This window comes from Rhipicephalus sanguineus, chromosome 2, assembly GCF_013339695.2.
Source record: "Rhipicephalus sanguineus isolate Rsan-2018 chromosome 2, BIME_Rsan_1.4, whole genome shotgun sequence".
In the NCBI taxonomy this organism is placed as follows: Eukaryota; Metazoa; Arthropoda; class Arachnida; order Ixodida; family Ixodidae; genus Rhipicephalus; species Rhipicephalus sanguineus.
The window spans coordinates 88,357,263-88,374,229 of NC_051177.1; the positions used below are offsets into that span (position 1 = coordinate 88,357,263).

A 16,967-nucleotide genomic window follows, 5' to 3' on the forward strand; every position below is an offset into this window, starting at 1 on the left:
GCAAACAAACAATCGTTAACATGCGTTCTGTACTGCCAAGGCATGTACTCTCTCCTTTGTCAGTGATCAACGCGTTTACAACACCCCTTCTTCTTGAGTAACTTTCCTTCTTTCTTTCCTTCCTTCTTTCTTTCTTTCTTTCTTTCTTTCTTTCTTTCTTTCTTTATTTCTTTTTTTCTTTCTTTCTTTCTTTCTTTCTTTACTTTCTTTTGACGAACGGAAAAAACTCGCGCGAGCTATAGAGCGCTCGCTCGCCACGCTGTCAGTCACAACCTGCGGAAAAGTTCCAAACGACGACGCGGTTCAAGACTTTGCGTCTAGCGCTCCTTACCGACGAGCTTGTTTCCTTCGTTAGGTCTGCGCGCCCAACGCGGAAGGCCTCCGTGACTGCTGGGGCGGATGCTACCTTATCACGAGGGTAAACCGGAGGCAAGCAACAAGAGACAGTTTCTCATTTCCGCCCAGCTCCTTGAAATGAGGCCTTTCCCGCGAGCGCGTCCACGTTCGAGCGAAATGCGAGCTTCTGCGCGTGACACTCGGCGCCTGCCCAGTGGAGAAGTTTCTTGCAACCGCGTCAAATTCGAACGCGCGCCATCAAGACCGCTCGAAATTCGTCGTTTGTAATTCAGGTATACGTTCTAGCCCTGCCTCGAACGACATTCCCCGAAAGAATAAAAAAATAATAATAAAGCCAGTTCGACGACTGTGAAATGGCAGTAAACAAAGGAGCTGGCAAACAAATGCCACCTTCTGGCGAAAGCAGATTGAATTCTTTCATCATCATCATCTTCTTCTTCTTGCTCTTCTTTCTTTCTTTCCTTCTTTTTTTCTTTCTTTCTTTCGTCCTTTATGTATTTATGCATCTTCTTTCTTTCTTTCATTTTTCTTTCTTTATCTTTTTCCATATTGCCCTCTCGCCTCCTTTCCCTACTCCTCACCATCACATCTCTCCTCCTCACCCTCACTTCCCTTTCCTGTCCCCTTGCTATGCTATACCACGCATAGCTATGCTGTGCTAGGAGCTGCTTGGCACATACCCGCTTTCTATGGCGCATGCCCACTGAGTTTTCTGTGTGTGACACCGGCCTTACTCCGAGATTAAAAAAAGAAAAAGAAAAAGGAAATGAAAACGCGTTCCGGCAATGAAAGAGGTCGACATTTAAACAGAATCATTGCGGAACAGCGCAAAAAAGGACAAAATACCAAAGATGAGAAAGAGACGCGAACAAGCGCTGACTATGGGCTGAAGCTTTATTCCTATGAACAAGTCAGTGCAAGCAAAAATGTCAAGAGCATACAGAGACTGCTCAAGAAATGCAGAGGGAGGGAAAAATGAATGTGAGGGGGACTCGTACACGCAAAAACCTGCGAAACACCACGCGACGTACACCCTTCAAACAAGTCCAAGATCATGTATTTCTATTTTCATGCAATGTCACGAATGGCACAACTGCGACTACTTGTAGATATGAGCAGGATCGATAAGCTCACGTGCCCCTCAGTTTTTTATGTCTAAGCAAAATCGAAGTATCCCAAAGAGCGATGAGCACCCACACTATTTGCAATGCGCCGATAGATGTATGCCTGCGTGCACTTTCAAAGAATTGCAATGTTCTCTCAGCCGAACATTTTGCATGAAACTTTGCATGAATCTATGCATGAGGCTTTGGACGAAAAAGAAGTACATTATCTTGGACTTGTTTGAAGGGTGTGCCTCGAGTAGTGTGTCGTATGTTATTGCGTATGTGGGTCCCATTCGCCATCCTTCCTTTCCTCTCTCCCTTGCACCTCTTGCGCAGTCTCTGCATGTTCTTCAGTTTTTCGCTTATGTTGACCTGTTCTTAGGAATAAAGCTTCAGACGATAGCGCTTGTTTGTCCCTCTGTCATCTTTGGTATTTTGTCGTTTTTTTTTTTCGGCGGTGTTCCGCAATGAACCATCGCCAACTGGCCCAGCTTACCACGCTTCTGTAATTTAAACGGAATATTGGAATCACTGAATATCACTGACACTCGCTCAACTTACGCGGCGACGTAATCGACACAGTTACTTCGCAACAACAAATTCTCGTTCAGCGGTCGTGTGGTCAGACTGTCAGTAAAGATTGTGAAGGAACATTGGGATTCTGGACACACGTCCTTCTATCAAAGTTCTCGTTTGTACATCCGGGGAACGTGCGCAGAAGCAGAGCAAACGCGAATCACAACGCGAGACGAGGTAAGACAGCAAATATTTGTCTCGCGGCAATAAAGTCTTCTCCGCAACCGAGAAAGACAGGTCTCGTCATGGGACTAGCGGGCTGGTATACCTATACATATATATGGATGTAAGACTTGTGTTGTCTTGGCCTGCTTTAAGCCGCGGGCTCATTTATTGCTTTTCCCTTTCCTCTTCAGGCACACTTCTTGGGGTCACAAATACTATCGGAAATCTGCCCGGATTTCTCATGCCATACGTCGCTGGAGTGCTAACGAGCGAGGAGGTGAGTTTTTTTTTTTTAATAAACAAGTAGAAGAAGCAAAGCGGACAGTACAGCCACAGAATAACCGTGTACAACCTGCCAAAGCGAGTACAAAATGAAAGAAAATGCCAATAATAGAAATAAAGTTATCTTGTAGAGTACTAAAACTTCGTCGACATACAACGTTGAGGAACCTAAGAAAAGAACTTAAATTGTACCGGAAGCTAATAAAGTCAGCTTAGTCAGCGTTTGTAACGTTTTGCTGTTTCCCACGTCAGCTCCGACAGTTCTCGGTACTTTCTGCGGGTTTTTATTGACTTCTATAAAACTACATTGTGTCTACACAAATGCTTATTCCTAGTAATGCATGTCATTGCATAGATGTGTTTTACGAGACACACTTCCAACTTAACTGTGCGCATGCATCGTATTTCGTCTCTTTAGCTACAGGTCTCTTGTTTTTCTGTGACGGATACCATTTGTGTTGATACGTTCGCTCTACGATTTATTCGTTCCACGTGTCCCACAACGCCATTTTATAAGAGTGCGATCACCTGGGAAGTTATATGGTAACTCCACATTGCATGACATCACTAATTATTGGAAATACGAGATATATGAGTTTCTTCAATAGCAAACGTTGGCACGATTAGGATGTTTTGGAGCTGTCGGCTTTGGGGGAGCTTCATTGTTCGTTATGTTGATAACTAACAGACAGCAACAAAAGTTAGTTGCATACACAAGTCACACGGAAGCGTGTCAATCGGGTTTCTTTTTTTCTGTTCTTTTCTTTCCTTCAGAACTCGATCCGGACATGGAGCTACTTCTATTACATCGCCGCAGCCGTGGGCATCGTCTGTGCAGCCGCTTTCTTGTTCTTTGGCACCGCCGAGCTGCAGTCTTGGGGCAAGGGCGCCGAAGCACAGGAACCGGTTTACATGGTCGAGACAGAGAAGCCGCCCAAGGAGGAGAACAAGACGGAAAGCTCGAGACTCTAGGGTGTTTGGCGGGACATTAGAACGGGACATTGCCTCTCCGATGCGGACAGGAAGGCATTTTCCGCCATTCGGCACATCAACACCTCTCCTTCTTCCGGCAGCTGCTTACGCCGACGTCAAGGGAGACCCAGACAGTGTGACTTGTGTTTGTTCAGTCTGATTTAAACGTCGTTGCTACGTGCGAGCGTAGCGCCGTCAAATCTGTTTTGCGACTCGATGATGGAGGATAAGGAGGAGGAGGAGGCGCGAGAGTAAGACATAGCTTACTGTACGATGCGCCGTGCATTCGTGTGCGTTCTAGGCATCGGCATAAGTTTTCATTCGCGAAAATCAACTGTTGCGCAGCTATCTCTCTCAACCATACGTTATTTCTATTCGGCGATGATGAAACCGATGAGAAAAAAAAAAACAGGAACAGAGGGTGGTTGGAGAAGTAAACGGAGAACTAGAATCACTTTTCATTCGCCGTTACCATAACTTTCACGATGCAGTTGGATGTGCAAAATGAAGACGACCATGCAGCCAACAGTACCGTATTAACAGCAGTTAAGATATTCACGTAAATACGTCCCGTTACTTTTTCGTACAAGAAAGTCAGTCAGCCGAGCGTCTTCCAGTAAGTAAATGTCTGTGGTAGGCCAGTACCGGTTTAGCGGTGCTAAACAGCGATATTTTACGATAACAATGCAACCAGTTTTTCTGATATTCCCATTTGGCCTGAAAAAAACTGTTAGCTGACTTTTGTGGTGTGTTTCTTAACGGACTCACGTCAGCGTCTGGTTCGGAAGCTTTGTTAATTCTGCTTAGACTCGTGCTACTCTAGCGCGTTCACCGCTAAAAAAAGGTAGGAGAGGAGGAAGGGTTCTAATTAGGGTCGTTAATACGACACATTCGATCGCTTGTCTGCACAATCAATCGTATATGTCCGTGGAAGTACTCGTGCGAGACATTCCCTGTCCAAGATTTCTGAGCTTTTAGTCCTGTCCTCACTACAGAAAAGAGCGGACCATTTCAGGCTGACGCGTGTGTTAGAAGTAGCCGCAACATCTTTACGCACAAAAGCTGTGTTAGCCGCCACAAATGCGCTTGCTTGTCCAAAAGGTTCCGCAGCCTTTGGCTGGTTCCATATGAAGCCACGTTCTCAAGTCTAGCTTCTAAAAAAAAAAAAAACACGAACAAGAAACGGGGTTTCTGTTGTCAAGGTTGAAAAGAAGCCAGAGATGTTATTTGATTGTATAAAAAACACGTTACAAAAAAAAAACGTCCTTAGCAAATTTACAAGATAATTCAGTCCGGCAACACATCCAAACTTTCATTGCTGAAGTATTGTCCAAACTTAGCACATTGATTCATAGATTAATTTAACATATCGAAGCAACGCGGGAATGATGTGAGACAAGATATTGCAAGGCTACAGATTAATTCTGATCAATTACGCTTTCTTTTAGGTACACGCATGTGCAAGTAATAATTCATCTAAAATTCGTCCTCATCAAAATGCCGTCCCTAAGTCTAGGAGCTGAACCTGTGGCGTCGGGTTCAACAGCAGAACGCAGTAGCTAAAGAGACAAACTTTCCTGGCCGTTAGCAGCGTTGGCCCGTAACGTTTCTCGGCAGGCGAGAATAGAAGCGATAACACGAGAGCCACGCCCATAACGATGCTCCGCTTCAGTGCCCAATTTGTGAGACCACGCGTACTGGAGCTGACAGTTTTCTGGGTTTTAGTATCTGGCCGCGTCTTCTAGACATGTATGTACGTATTTCCTTGAATGTCGCTATGGAAAGCAGAGATCATTGTCTCTTCTGTCTCATGTGCTCCATCTGTTCGGGTGTGCCAAAGAATACAAGAACTTACGAACTCATAACGCTGCCTTTTCAGCAGTTATACAAAATTGTTTTAGCCACTAAATGGGCACTGTTGACGAAATGTTAGGTAATTTTAGAGCGTATATTTTTTTGATGACGTTCGGTGATAGAGAGTTTATGAAAAGAGCCGAAATCAAATTTTGCTTGTACATAGTTATATACTCATATTTGTGTAGTGTAAAGAAGAGGTATATTATATGTCTGTATATCGTTGAGACGCACACTGTTTTGTGCACTTGTTGTATTTTGTGCTCAGCGTTGACAAATACCATGGTATTTAATAAATAAGTATAAGTTTATATGTAGAAAAGTGATTGCGTCATTCGCTTTCTTTCTCTTTGTGTGAATTAACACGATCACTGTTGCACCATGCGCACGTTTCGTTTTTTTATTGTTGGAGTCGAATTCAAACGCAATTTCAAATGCGACTTTACTTTCACCGCGAAAAAGTTGGAGGTCCTTCAGGCGAAATGTTGTCATGTACTTGAGGGGCGCTGGTGAACGTACAGAGAGCCGCAATAGATGCATTTACAGACAAATTATCTGAAGAAAACTTATATGCCTGGGTATTTTCAAATAGTGAAAACACTATAAAATGCAGGATAAAAACAGATATGGCAAACACAGTTATGGTAATTCGGAACATCTTCTCATGCAAATGTATGCAAAACAGGGCGTTGTGAAAATCATGTAATCATATAAATGCGTTTGTATCAACGGTTCTTTACTCATTAAATAAAATAAGTCCTATTTGCGACCTTAATACCATGATATTTATTAGTGCAGCTATTTGATAGGTAAGAACAGACTTTCCATAATTTGCACGTGTACGAGCTGTGGGCAACCACTCGCTACGCAGTGGAGAACGCGCTGACATTGTACGTGCAAAATGTAGCAGGTTATCTCTGTGTTTTAACGTGATGGGTGTGTAGTGGCACAATTTACTCACTTTGACCAAATTGTGTTTGGCTAACAGATTATTGGTTGGCGAGTCTCTGGGTTCGACTCAATTCAATTTCAACACCTGGTAAGTAATTTTAACAACACCCGTATAATGTTGCATTAAACCGTTAATTTAACACTTTTATTAGTACAATCTTTTTTTCTATGGGCGCCGCCCGTAGTGGACTCATAGGTAACGAGGTCGCCAAAATGTCGGCCCGAGGACTCGCACACCGGGCACCCCGCGCAGGTAGACTACTCCCTGTACAAAAAGCGAGACTTAACCACGCACAGAGAAATTCTATAACACTACAGAATGGGCAGCAGAACCCTCCATCAGCCCCGTAAATCTCTCAATAAGAAGGAAGAAGGAATCCGGCAAAAACTGCAGACGGGTACCTTTCCAAGCCCGTATACCCTGAACAAATGACATCCTGAGGCAGGCCCGAAGCCAGGAGGGGGGGGCGCCCCCCCCCCCCTTTCCGAAATTTTTAGGATACATGGTGTTTTACCGAAAATAAATAATGAAAATATGCGTTTTTCTCAAATAGTCAAGGCTTTCAGCAAGTGCCCCCCCCCCCCCCCCCCGAAAAGAATTTCTGGCTACGGGCCTGTCCTGAGGTATACTCTACGAAATGAAAAAAAATTGTGAAGGCATAGCAACTCTAGACCACATGTTCTGGGCTTGCCCAGAGCTAAACGGTGTAAATGGAAACAAAGAATCGTGGAAACTCTCCCTCAATAACCAGGAAGACCAAGCCTAAAAACAAGTCATTATCGGTCAAGCCCAGGCCGCCGCCGGAAGCTACCTGGTTCAGGCCAGGTAGCTTCCGCCTCACCCCAATCACCCATACTCCCTGACAGGTGCAAATAAAGTGCTTTCTCTCTCTTGTCAAATAGTATGCAACTCTCCAGCCATCAGCGTGAGATTCTCGAAACGATGCTTGATCTTTGCGTTTCTTATGCAATGTAATTAGCCAAAAACACATGTAACCGTTTTCATGCAAAGCTTCATCCGTTGTGGAATCGAATGTACTGCACCTGGCGAAGCAAAAAGTCAGGAATCCGATTTCTGAAAAACAGAATTCTAACCTCCTATTCCTGTCGCTCGTGAAAGCATAACGAAATAATGATGATGTTTCAAGGAATATGGACACCTACCCAATCAGTTTATACTAGAAATGATGACGTCAATTATGATGACGTTAATTACGATGAAAATTATTTTAATGAGCCTTAATTTTACAATACTTAATCAACTATTTTTAATAAACATCTACAAGAGAACAAAAAGAAGACATTATAAGAGGCAACGTTGCGTTAAAAATTATGAGCGATTGATGTAGCAAATGAATCGATTTGATTCACGTATGGATTCTTCAACAGCAATGGATAATTCTCCGTCCGAGTGAACCAGCGCAGAAGCCTCTTATGCAGAAGCTGACGCTATTCTCTCTTTTTCACCGTGTACGGGTCACGCTTTCCAATTCTTTGACGCGGATTAAGAACTAATTACGGCGGAATATTGGCACTACGCTGGTAGGATCGTTTCTAGCTGCCCCCCAAAGCCAAAAGAAAAAAGAAAGAAAACGAAACAGCACCTAGAACATCGCATGTAGTAGTGAATCGATGAAAAGTGATTACTTAACCGAAACGACAGACTTGAAGCTCATTACTTTAGCAGCGTCGATAGCGCGATTTCAGGAAGAAAAAAATCGGTGACGTACACTGGTACACCGGTACTTCAGTACTACTTATATTACCTTTGCTTTTCGCCCACGTGGTGTTGTTATCGACGTGTGGAAGCCTCGACAAATTGGCGTGAGTCCCTTGACCAATGCGCGAATGAAGCACCACTGGCTTCCTTCTGTTATAACTTTTTCTTTTGATTCGTTGTATTGCGCAGCAGAAAACAGTGAACATATCTCCCCGGTAGTGTTCGCGAGACTATTCTTCATTAAAGGTGCAGAGTAGCGTTTGCGCAAATTAAGTGAGAGAAGAAAGATTTTGAAACAGACGCAACATTTCATGCCACATGTAAGCCTGAAGGAAAGAGGGTAATTTTCAGGGGCTCGTTTTTCTTTGTTAGACATGATATTAATGAGAACTAACAGACAATAATGCCAAGGAAAGCATTTTCCTTGACATTACTGTCTGTTAGTTCTCATGTGAGTCTGAGTCCTTCAAAGACGTAGCATGTAACATTTGAAAACGAGACAACTTTTTTCTTATTATTATTATTGCGATAGAGACTTACATTTAAGACCTTTAAGGCATAATGAGTTATGTGCATATATGTATTATGTGTGGTGTAAGGCCTGTATTGTGTAGCGTGTCCCCTAGGAAGATAGGCTACAGAGTCATAAATTAAACAAGACTGCAAACTCGCAAAACACTTGTATTCTCATCCTTGTCATTCCGATACGTCGTTTCGCTCCTCTCACGTATAGTATAGGCTGTCTAAGAACGTCCCATTACACCCATTAATAGAGGACACACCAACAGTAAAAGTATTACGAAAGAGATCGACGTGCCACAGCATGTTAGGAACGACCGCCGAGATCACGAGACAGCGAAGTCAAGGAAATCACAATGGACATTATTTGTAGCTTTAATTGTACTGCAGTAATTATGACATAAATATAAACTAATTAAAATGGACGAGGAAACACCTTCGCCGTCGGTTGGGCCAAAACCCAGTTTTCGAATCTGTCTGGTGATTTCATTACGCTGTGTCTAAGAAAGAAACGAGCCCCTCGAAGAATTCACCTTCTTTCATCTTAACATGTGAGGAAGAAGTTTTCAAGCGCGGCTGCCGTCAAGCTCGCGCCAACGACACGCGCATGAGAACGAAGAACGTGCGAGCGCCCTGCGAGAACGCATCGTAATGTCCCGTGCCGCTGCTAAGTCATTTTCTGATTGAAGCCGGCCTTCTCCGTCTTTGTTCCCTGCACCTGGCATCGCAAAGACCGTTCCGTTGGAATACCCAGGCGCGGCGACGCATAGTAAGTTCTGTTCATTCCTGTCCATATTTGCTACAGAACGCACAAGCGATTTACAGCTGATGCAGTAGTATCACTCATTACTAAGATGCCAATGTACGCTTTGCAATTTCTTTCCGTGACAACTGCTGCCGTATGGCCGACCGCTATGGCTGATATGTTGACTACCGCGACTAGCTGGAGACATGTTTAGACGAACCGCTATCAGGCCGCGAGCTGCTTTGTGATTCAGGCCCTGACCTGCTAATACCAACATGCGAGCGCCTCTGCTGGCCGAACTATATATGCTATTCTTTCTGTAGCAGCAGCAGTGCATATCACAGAGATAACGGAAGCCATTAAAGGTATATGTACAACGTCCGTAATCCTAGTCCAGAGCGTGGGAGCTAACAATGATTGTTGAGCTTATACGTCCCAAAACCACGATATGATTATGAGGGACGCCGTAGACGAGGCGCTGTGGAAATCTCAACCGCCTGTGGTTCTTTAAAGGGGTCATGAAGCACCCCTTGGGCTGATTGAAAAAACACATCCTGCGGAAAGCTGACACGGCTATGAACTGCTCTGCCAAATATTACAGTCGTGCGCGCCGCGTAATGGCCACAAGCGGAGCGCGAAGTTGCCGTTTCCCCAGGCACCCTCTTTTCAAACAGAGGCCGGTTCTCACTCTCGTCGGTGGGCGGGGCGTCTGTCCGCTTGACGTCGCAAGAGACATAGCATGCCGCACTCGCGCAAGCGAATCACAGCGGGAGAGCGATCGCGTTTCATGACGCGCGCTGGCGTAACTTCTTTCCCCCATGCCATCCCTCCCTGTCTAGCTTCCAGTGCGCTCGTCGGCACGAGAAAAGAGAGAAAGCGCTGGGAGCGTGCGCCAAACCCCCGTAACACCGCTGATTCTTGACGGATTCGAGAAATTTTTGCGGCAATCGATTCGGGAGGCAGTACACTCCGATACTGAGGCCATTAGATCATTACTTGGAAAAGTGGTTCATGACCCCTTTAACGTGCGCCTAAATCTAAGTACAATACTCACAGATTGAAATAGGACAATTTAGGGCTAAGTAATGCACATACTTTCGTTTTCACCGTCTTCAGTCTTCAGTTGCCGTTGTACACTAGCTTGCCTCAGTTCACATAACTGTGGCATTTTGTTCTGTCTGTTACAAGTATTTGTAATTGCATTTCTTTTAACACCGTTAAGTCGTCAATAATTTCAGCATCTGTTGCCTTCCAGGACAGTTGTATTCGGTTCAATATTGCCGCTTCGAACGATTATCGACATGCAAACCATTCCAAACATGGCAGGTGAGTACGCATTTTCTTGCTTTTCGCGGCCTCCGCTTCTAAAATACCGTTTAAAAGACAGAGGCAATGACTTTACGGATACGTCTTTCAGAAGGCTTATATACTTTACAAAGTGACTTTGTAAAATCAAACCGCACGTGGCTTGTTTAGTGACTTCCTCGAGAGGGTTTGTACCCCGGGACTACACACCAGTACTGCATATAGTCTTTGTTATTAAGGCCCCTCGCCACGAAGCTCCAGCTGACGTTTCTGCTTTACACCGAGATCTTTAAAGTACTTTCGGGAAGGGAGGTAGGGGAGATCACACGGCAGGAATCTGTAGAACTGATGTGGTCGTAAGTTAAAGTGCTGATGAAACGTGGCGTGGATCACATGATTGTCTGCTGAAAAGCTGGGCTTATTCTTTTTAAGGGGGACAGCGGAGTTTACATACTGAGGTCTAGTGTTTTAAGCGCACGTGAGTACATACTCTGCTTTAGATGTTTCACGTAAACAACACTGTAGTTGACGACGCACTTAAAAGAAATAATTGTACACAATCTACCAACTGCAGCACTAATACTTGCTCAAGTAATCGCGAGGCAGGACATAATAACTTCGCCTCTTCTGCGATCCATTTCGGTGTTGAATACAAGGCGACCTCGTTATATTCTCAACACCTTATGCAATCTATATAAACAAAAACAGCAAGAAAAAAAAAAGAAAGCGGAGCATCTTCATACTCGTGAAGTACCCTCCCGACGCACAAACACTAGGTGTCTGATGGTGTTGTCCTATGTCGAGGTGTCCTCTCGGCATCGAATGACGCCATGTCGGTACTCGGACAGATGAGTGCATTCATTAGGAAACCAGAGCCGATCAAAACAACCCACAGATTGACGCGGAATGCAATATACCTTCACCCGGACATCGGGGCAACTTGATACCCCCCAGCTTCGCCGTAGTTGATTGCCCCATAGCTTGAGCCTTGGAACATGGCATCTCCAGTGCCTGTCTCTCGACACCGTGCTGCAGAAGAAAGTGTACTAGCGCGAAACAAAGATAAAAAACGAGGCGTTCCAATGATAAACAAGACATTCGAGACGTAGCTGAAGCTTATGTAGGCCGTCAATTATACGAGTGGGAAATTTATTTTCGTTAGATGCGGAGATAATGTTAAGCTATGTAAACTAAAATATTCGGGGCACATTAACTTAATTATCTTCGGTACACATTCGCGCATTGCAAATAGATGTCACCCATGGTTCAAGACATGCCTATTTCTGAGGGATTACGCAGGTGCTCGAGTAGCCCGTCCCGAAAATGTATGTCGCGTGTAGTTTGTTCCCAGAGCTCCTGGGAAGATGTATGAAAAAATGTCATTGCCTTTCGCAGCAGCTTTAAGAACGCGTGTCTCAAAACCACACCTATAGCCTCAACAGTTCCTCTAATTCAATATATATCTCGAACGTATACCCTCTAAACTTTGATTCCGCAATTTAACATGGTCCCTTAAATATATTGATAATTAATTACTGAAAAGTCATTAGAAAGTTGTTTGGGAATTCTCGCATTTTTTAAAGGCCGGCGCTGCTAAAATTTTGGCCAAGAAAACAACGTTTCTGCAACGAGTCCCCCATTTTCATTTACCAGCGACAGTGGGTGGGGGCGAGTATCCGCAGTGATCCCATTCCTCTTCTTCGTCCTCGCAGACATCGTGGCGGCTCGCTACGTGTTCGCGCTGGCGGGCTTCTTCGGTCTGATGCACCTGTACGTGCAGCGGCTCAACCTGAGCGTCGCCATCGTGGCCATGGTGCGCATGACGGGCGACAAGAACCGCACCGCCGACACAGGCTGCAACTTCGACGACGTGGGAAACGCCTCGACCAGGGAACTGGTGCGCTCTATTACACCACGCAGAGGTTCAACCTGTGCATCTGTCCCGGATGTTTATTGAACGTTTCTGCTGTTGCAGGACGCTCCGTAGCCGTCAATCTATCCACTCTCTCCTATCCCTAAATCATGTGTTTTGAGCACTAGAGCCTTTTTTTTTTTTTCGCTGAAACTGCTCAACGTCGAAATATCAACGCCGCATTTTGTTCATTCTGCAGCTGAAGCTAATGCGCCTGTGAACATCTGGGCATGTATTAACAAAACCTCTCTGTAGTACTACATTCTTTCGTAAGAGAAACATCTAATCCTCGTATTGGACGTATCATTAGCTATGCCAGCCGGCCAATAGAAAATGGTTTCACTTGTAAACTGAAACCCTTGTGAATTCAGATATATTAATTGTGGTATTGTAGGCACCAGTGGCGTAGGCAGAAATTTTTTTTTTTTTGGGGGGGGGGGGGGCACCTCCTTGATCCGACATTGGGTCTGGGCAAATTAGTGGGGTCGAGTGTCATTTTTTGTTCTGCATCACATGGGGCAAAAAATTTTCGGGGGGGGGGAAGGCACGGGCCCAGTGTGCCCCCCTCTGAATACGCCACTGGTAGGCACAAACGCACCAAACGTCGTACTACATTGCTCTTACGAGTTCTTGTAACGGGTGAAGGAATCGTAGCTACACCCGTGTGATTTTCCGTTCGCAGATGGGTGACTTCGACTGGGACGAGCAGACGAAGAGCGCGGTGCTGTCGTCGTTCTTCTACGGCTACATCCTGCTCCAGTTCCCGGGAGGGCGCCTGGCTGACCGATACGGCGGCAAGCACCTCATGGGCTCCGGCATCCTGGTCTCGTCGCTGCTCACGATGCTCACGCCGGCCGCCGCCAGACTGCACTACACGGCGCTCATGCTCGTCCGATTCCTCATGGGAGTCGCCGGGGTATGCCTAAAATATATACACGCTGACTCACCTACACTTCGCAGCAACGAAGAATTGTTTGCTCTCTTTTAGAGCGAAAGCTTTGCTACGCCCGTTACACAGAAACTTACCAAGCGCGGAAGTGTGCCAGGATCGAAGCTACCGCAGCAGCCGCCGTCGTTCAGCAACACCATCAGAAACACGGAGGAGAAACTTAACTTTAATGAAACACTGCGTGCATAGTCTTTGCAAAACCGAGCCAAACACACATTTTGCTCGTGATAACTAGGTTTACAAAAGCTAAAACCTGAGCCTCTTATTTGTTTTATTTTTAGAGAGAGAGAGAGAGAGATCCCCGAACGGCCCTCTAGCTGCTATATAATGCGGCACTGCGCAATGAGATATTCACATTGCATTATTTCGTCACGCTGTCAACTTAGGCACTAGTTGAGGGAGAAGCTTCGCGTTAAAGAAAAGGCCGTAACTTGACTCGCTGTGGTACTGACCTCCGTGCAGAGCTGCTGCTTCCCAGCCATGCAGGCGATGCTGGCGCAGTGGGTGCCCAAGGCGGAGCGCACCATCATCTCCAACATCGTGTTCACCGGCTCCTTCACGGGCACCGTGGTCGCCATGACTTCGACAGGAGTCATGAGTGACTCGGAAGTCTTAGGAGGCTGGCCATCCGCCTTCTACCTCTTCGGTGAGCAGACCGTATGCATGCCGTCTACAAACATTGTTACTATATTACAGAATGTTAGAGCGATGAAGTTCCAAATTCGTTGGCGTCATAAGCAGCTGCTTCGACGCAGACATCGATAAACATGCCCTATTGTTCTTCGGGCCACAAACACTTTCGCACGTATAGGCCATAACGTTAGGGACAGCGAACGAAGCCCTATAATTAGAGCCTGCTGTTCACAAATAATCGGACACCAACACTGCTATAAACAATTACGTTCAGGCAGTTTGACTAGTTCTTTTTATGATCAACCAAGCAACGACTTATAAATGAGGTACCGGTGAATCAACCAAAGATCCGATCAACAAATCATCAACTTAGTTCATACCAGGCAGCAAGGTTTTTTTTTTTTTTTGGGGGGGGGGGGGGGGGTGTGGGAAGCCTTTGCTGAAAACGTTAACTTTTTGAGAAAAACACCGAATTTCATTATTTATTCTTGGTAAAAACACATACTTCACCAAAATGTCGGAAGGGGGGGGGGGGGGCTGGCTACGGGCTTTCCAGGCAGCCAGTCAGCTATTGCAAAAGTGAAACGCTCACGCGCGCTCTTCCTCGATTCTTAAGGAGTGAATTCACAAAGGTCTTGCTTAGTTATGTTCGCCGCAGGAGGACTGCCTGGCGTCAGGTATGGCTAAAAGTTTGTCTTACCAACAATTATAACGTAAAGTGTGCTTCTTTGTATGTGTCTGTGAATGCGTGCCCAGGCTTTACCGGTTGCGCCTGGTGCCTCCTGTGGTTCATGATGATCCACAACAGACCCGTGGAGCATCCGAGGATCAGCCATGGCGAACTGATGTTCATCACCGGCGGCAGCGTCATCATGCAGGGATCCGCAGGCGTAAGCATGCATGGCCTAGTCTGTATAGTGTGCGTGGTTTCAAAAGACTTTACGACGCGAGCTGCGCGTAACAACTCATACGGCGTTGCGAAAGTTTCAAAACAAATGCCCTTAGCAGTACAAGAGAACAGGTGCCTGTCGACGCTGCTAACGATATCGGTTGATGTTACCAGCCTGTGGAAACAGCTCCCTTGGTGACTTCAGTGCTTCGTGAGCTCTGCGTTAGCCCACGTCGTTACGTTCTTTGCATATTACGGTAGATAATTTACAACGTACAGTCGAATGCAGCTCACTGCGCATGCGCACTCAGGCCACAATGTCCCGTATCGGCGTTGGTTTCCTAGCTCTGTTTCCTTCCCTCCTCTCTTTCCCATCTTTCTATTTCCCTTTCCCAATACCCCACTGTATACTCGGGGACAACTTTCTGTGGCAATGAAGGGAAAGCTGCGGGGGCGGAGCGTCTGCACATGTACTGCTACGCGAAGTAGTCCGGTTAGGCGCGCGTCACGCAACGCCGTGGAAAGTGATAGCTAGCGTTGCATTTCGACGCAAACGCTGCTTAGCCTCTAAGGTACGGGTAAAAGGCACGACTTTTTCAAGCACGCAAAAACGCAAAGTGACAACGTATAAAGTAAAAGAAATACAAATATCTCGCTTGTGTGCGCTGCGTTCCGTCTCAAAAAGCTACATGTAGAAAATGAAGAAGTATTTTATATATCTCACGCAGAAAATACGGACGCAATTGTGGGACTACATTAATTAGCGGTAGGATACGTGCATTGTGGCTCTGTAGCTTTCCCTTCATTGCCACTGAAAGTTGTCCCCGAGTATAGTGTGGCCAATTGGACAGCATTCTGGTTAACCTCCTACCTTTGTTTCATTCCTTCCTTCCGGCTCTGTTTTAAGTTTCTCTCGTCATACCAGCGATGCGCCCGAAGAATGTGTGCTGAGTTTTGCGTTGCAACTGCCGGCGCGTGCAGCTGATGCCGATTCCCTGGAAGGCTATTCTGACGTCTCCGGCTGTCTGGTCACTGGCGGCCACACAGTGGGCGCACACCTACGGCTCCTACACGCTCATGACCGAACTTCCCAACTACCTCAAGAACATCCTCGGCTTCGGACTTACGCAGGTGCGTGCTCATCTATACTCGAAGCGAGGGGTGCCTCACAATACCTATATGCTTATCAAGTCGATTCTCGCTCCAGAAGGAGTGTCCTCATGTTACGACTCTCCGCACGCTTTCTTATCGCTTCTATGCTATAAACATGTTCCGTTATTACTCATATCTCTCAGATGGGCTATTGTTTTAAACATTGTGTAATATCATAGTTGCTCTGAGAGGAGCTCCCGAAATAGTGTTCGAGTTTGGCACCTCCTTATGTATACCAAACGTATGCAATATCTCTGTATTTACGACAATAAATTCTTATTCTGATTCTTATTCAGGCAGCCGGTCAGAAAAGTTAAACTGGATAATGACAGACTTTCGAGGTGTTCCTTATTTGGTGCCTATTACCTTTTGCATTCCATTCATTTCACGACAGTATGTTCAATATTTACAGAAAATATTGCCGTTATGATGTCCATGGTGTAGCGCCAATATTCATTGTGTGCAGGGCTGGGCAAAGATACAGTGAAATTGTATCGCGATACGATACAAGATACTCAGGCAAGAAGTATTTGAGATACAGATACAAGATACTTCCGGAATAATTGTATCCGATACGATACTTCCCAATTGTATCTTAAGATACTTCGATACATTTGCAAATTTGCTCTTATATATCGATATAATGAAGCAGGAAACGCTTATGAACAAAAATGTTTAATCGGAATTTTCTTAACTGCGACCAACTTTGTTTAATTTTGAGAAAATACCTCTTTGTGTCCCCAGATTTCTGTCTTACTGCTCAAGATATATTCGTTTCCTTCCGAAACAATTCAGGTTAACATGAGAGCTCTTTATATGCTGCGCTGTCAATGGTTCTTTTTTGACACTTTTGTAACTAATGGGGGCCGCTTCTCTACTT

The 16,967-nt window shown here is 45.4% G+C and overlaps 1 protein-coding gene across 1 annotated transcript in view; it reads left to right on the forward strand.

The window, feature by feature from the left end:
- The window catches only part of LOC119381726 (uncharacterized), a 92,490-nt gene that overhangs the window by 63,427 nt on the left and 12,096 nt on the right, over positions 1 to 16,967 (forward strand). The window contains exons 10-16 of the mRNA XM_049412877.1: positions 2,396 to 2,481; positions 3,261 to 3,456; positions 12,265 to 12,449; positions 13,147 to 13,380; positions 13,876 to 14,059; positions 14,803 to 14,936; positions 15,917 to 16,066. Of these exons, the coding sequence (XP_049268834.1) occupies positions 2,396 to 2,481; positions 3,261 to 3,456; positions 12,265 to 12,449; positions 13,147 to 13,380; positions 13,876 to 14,059; positions 14,803 to 14,936; positions 15,917 to 16,066 (1,169 nt within the window). The remainder of the gene's footprint in view (positions 1 to 2,395; positions 2,482 to 3,260; positions 3,457 to 12,264; positions 12,450 to 13,146; positions 13,381 to 13,875; positions 14,060 to 14,802; positions 14,937 to 15,916; positions 16,067 to 16,967) is intronic.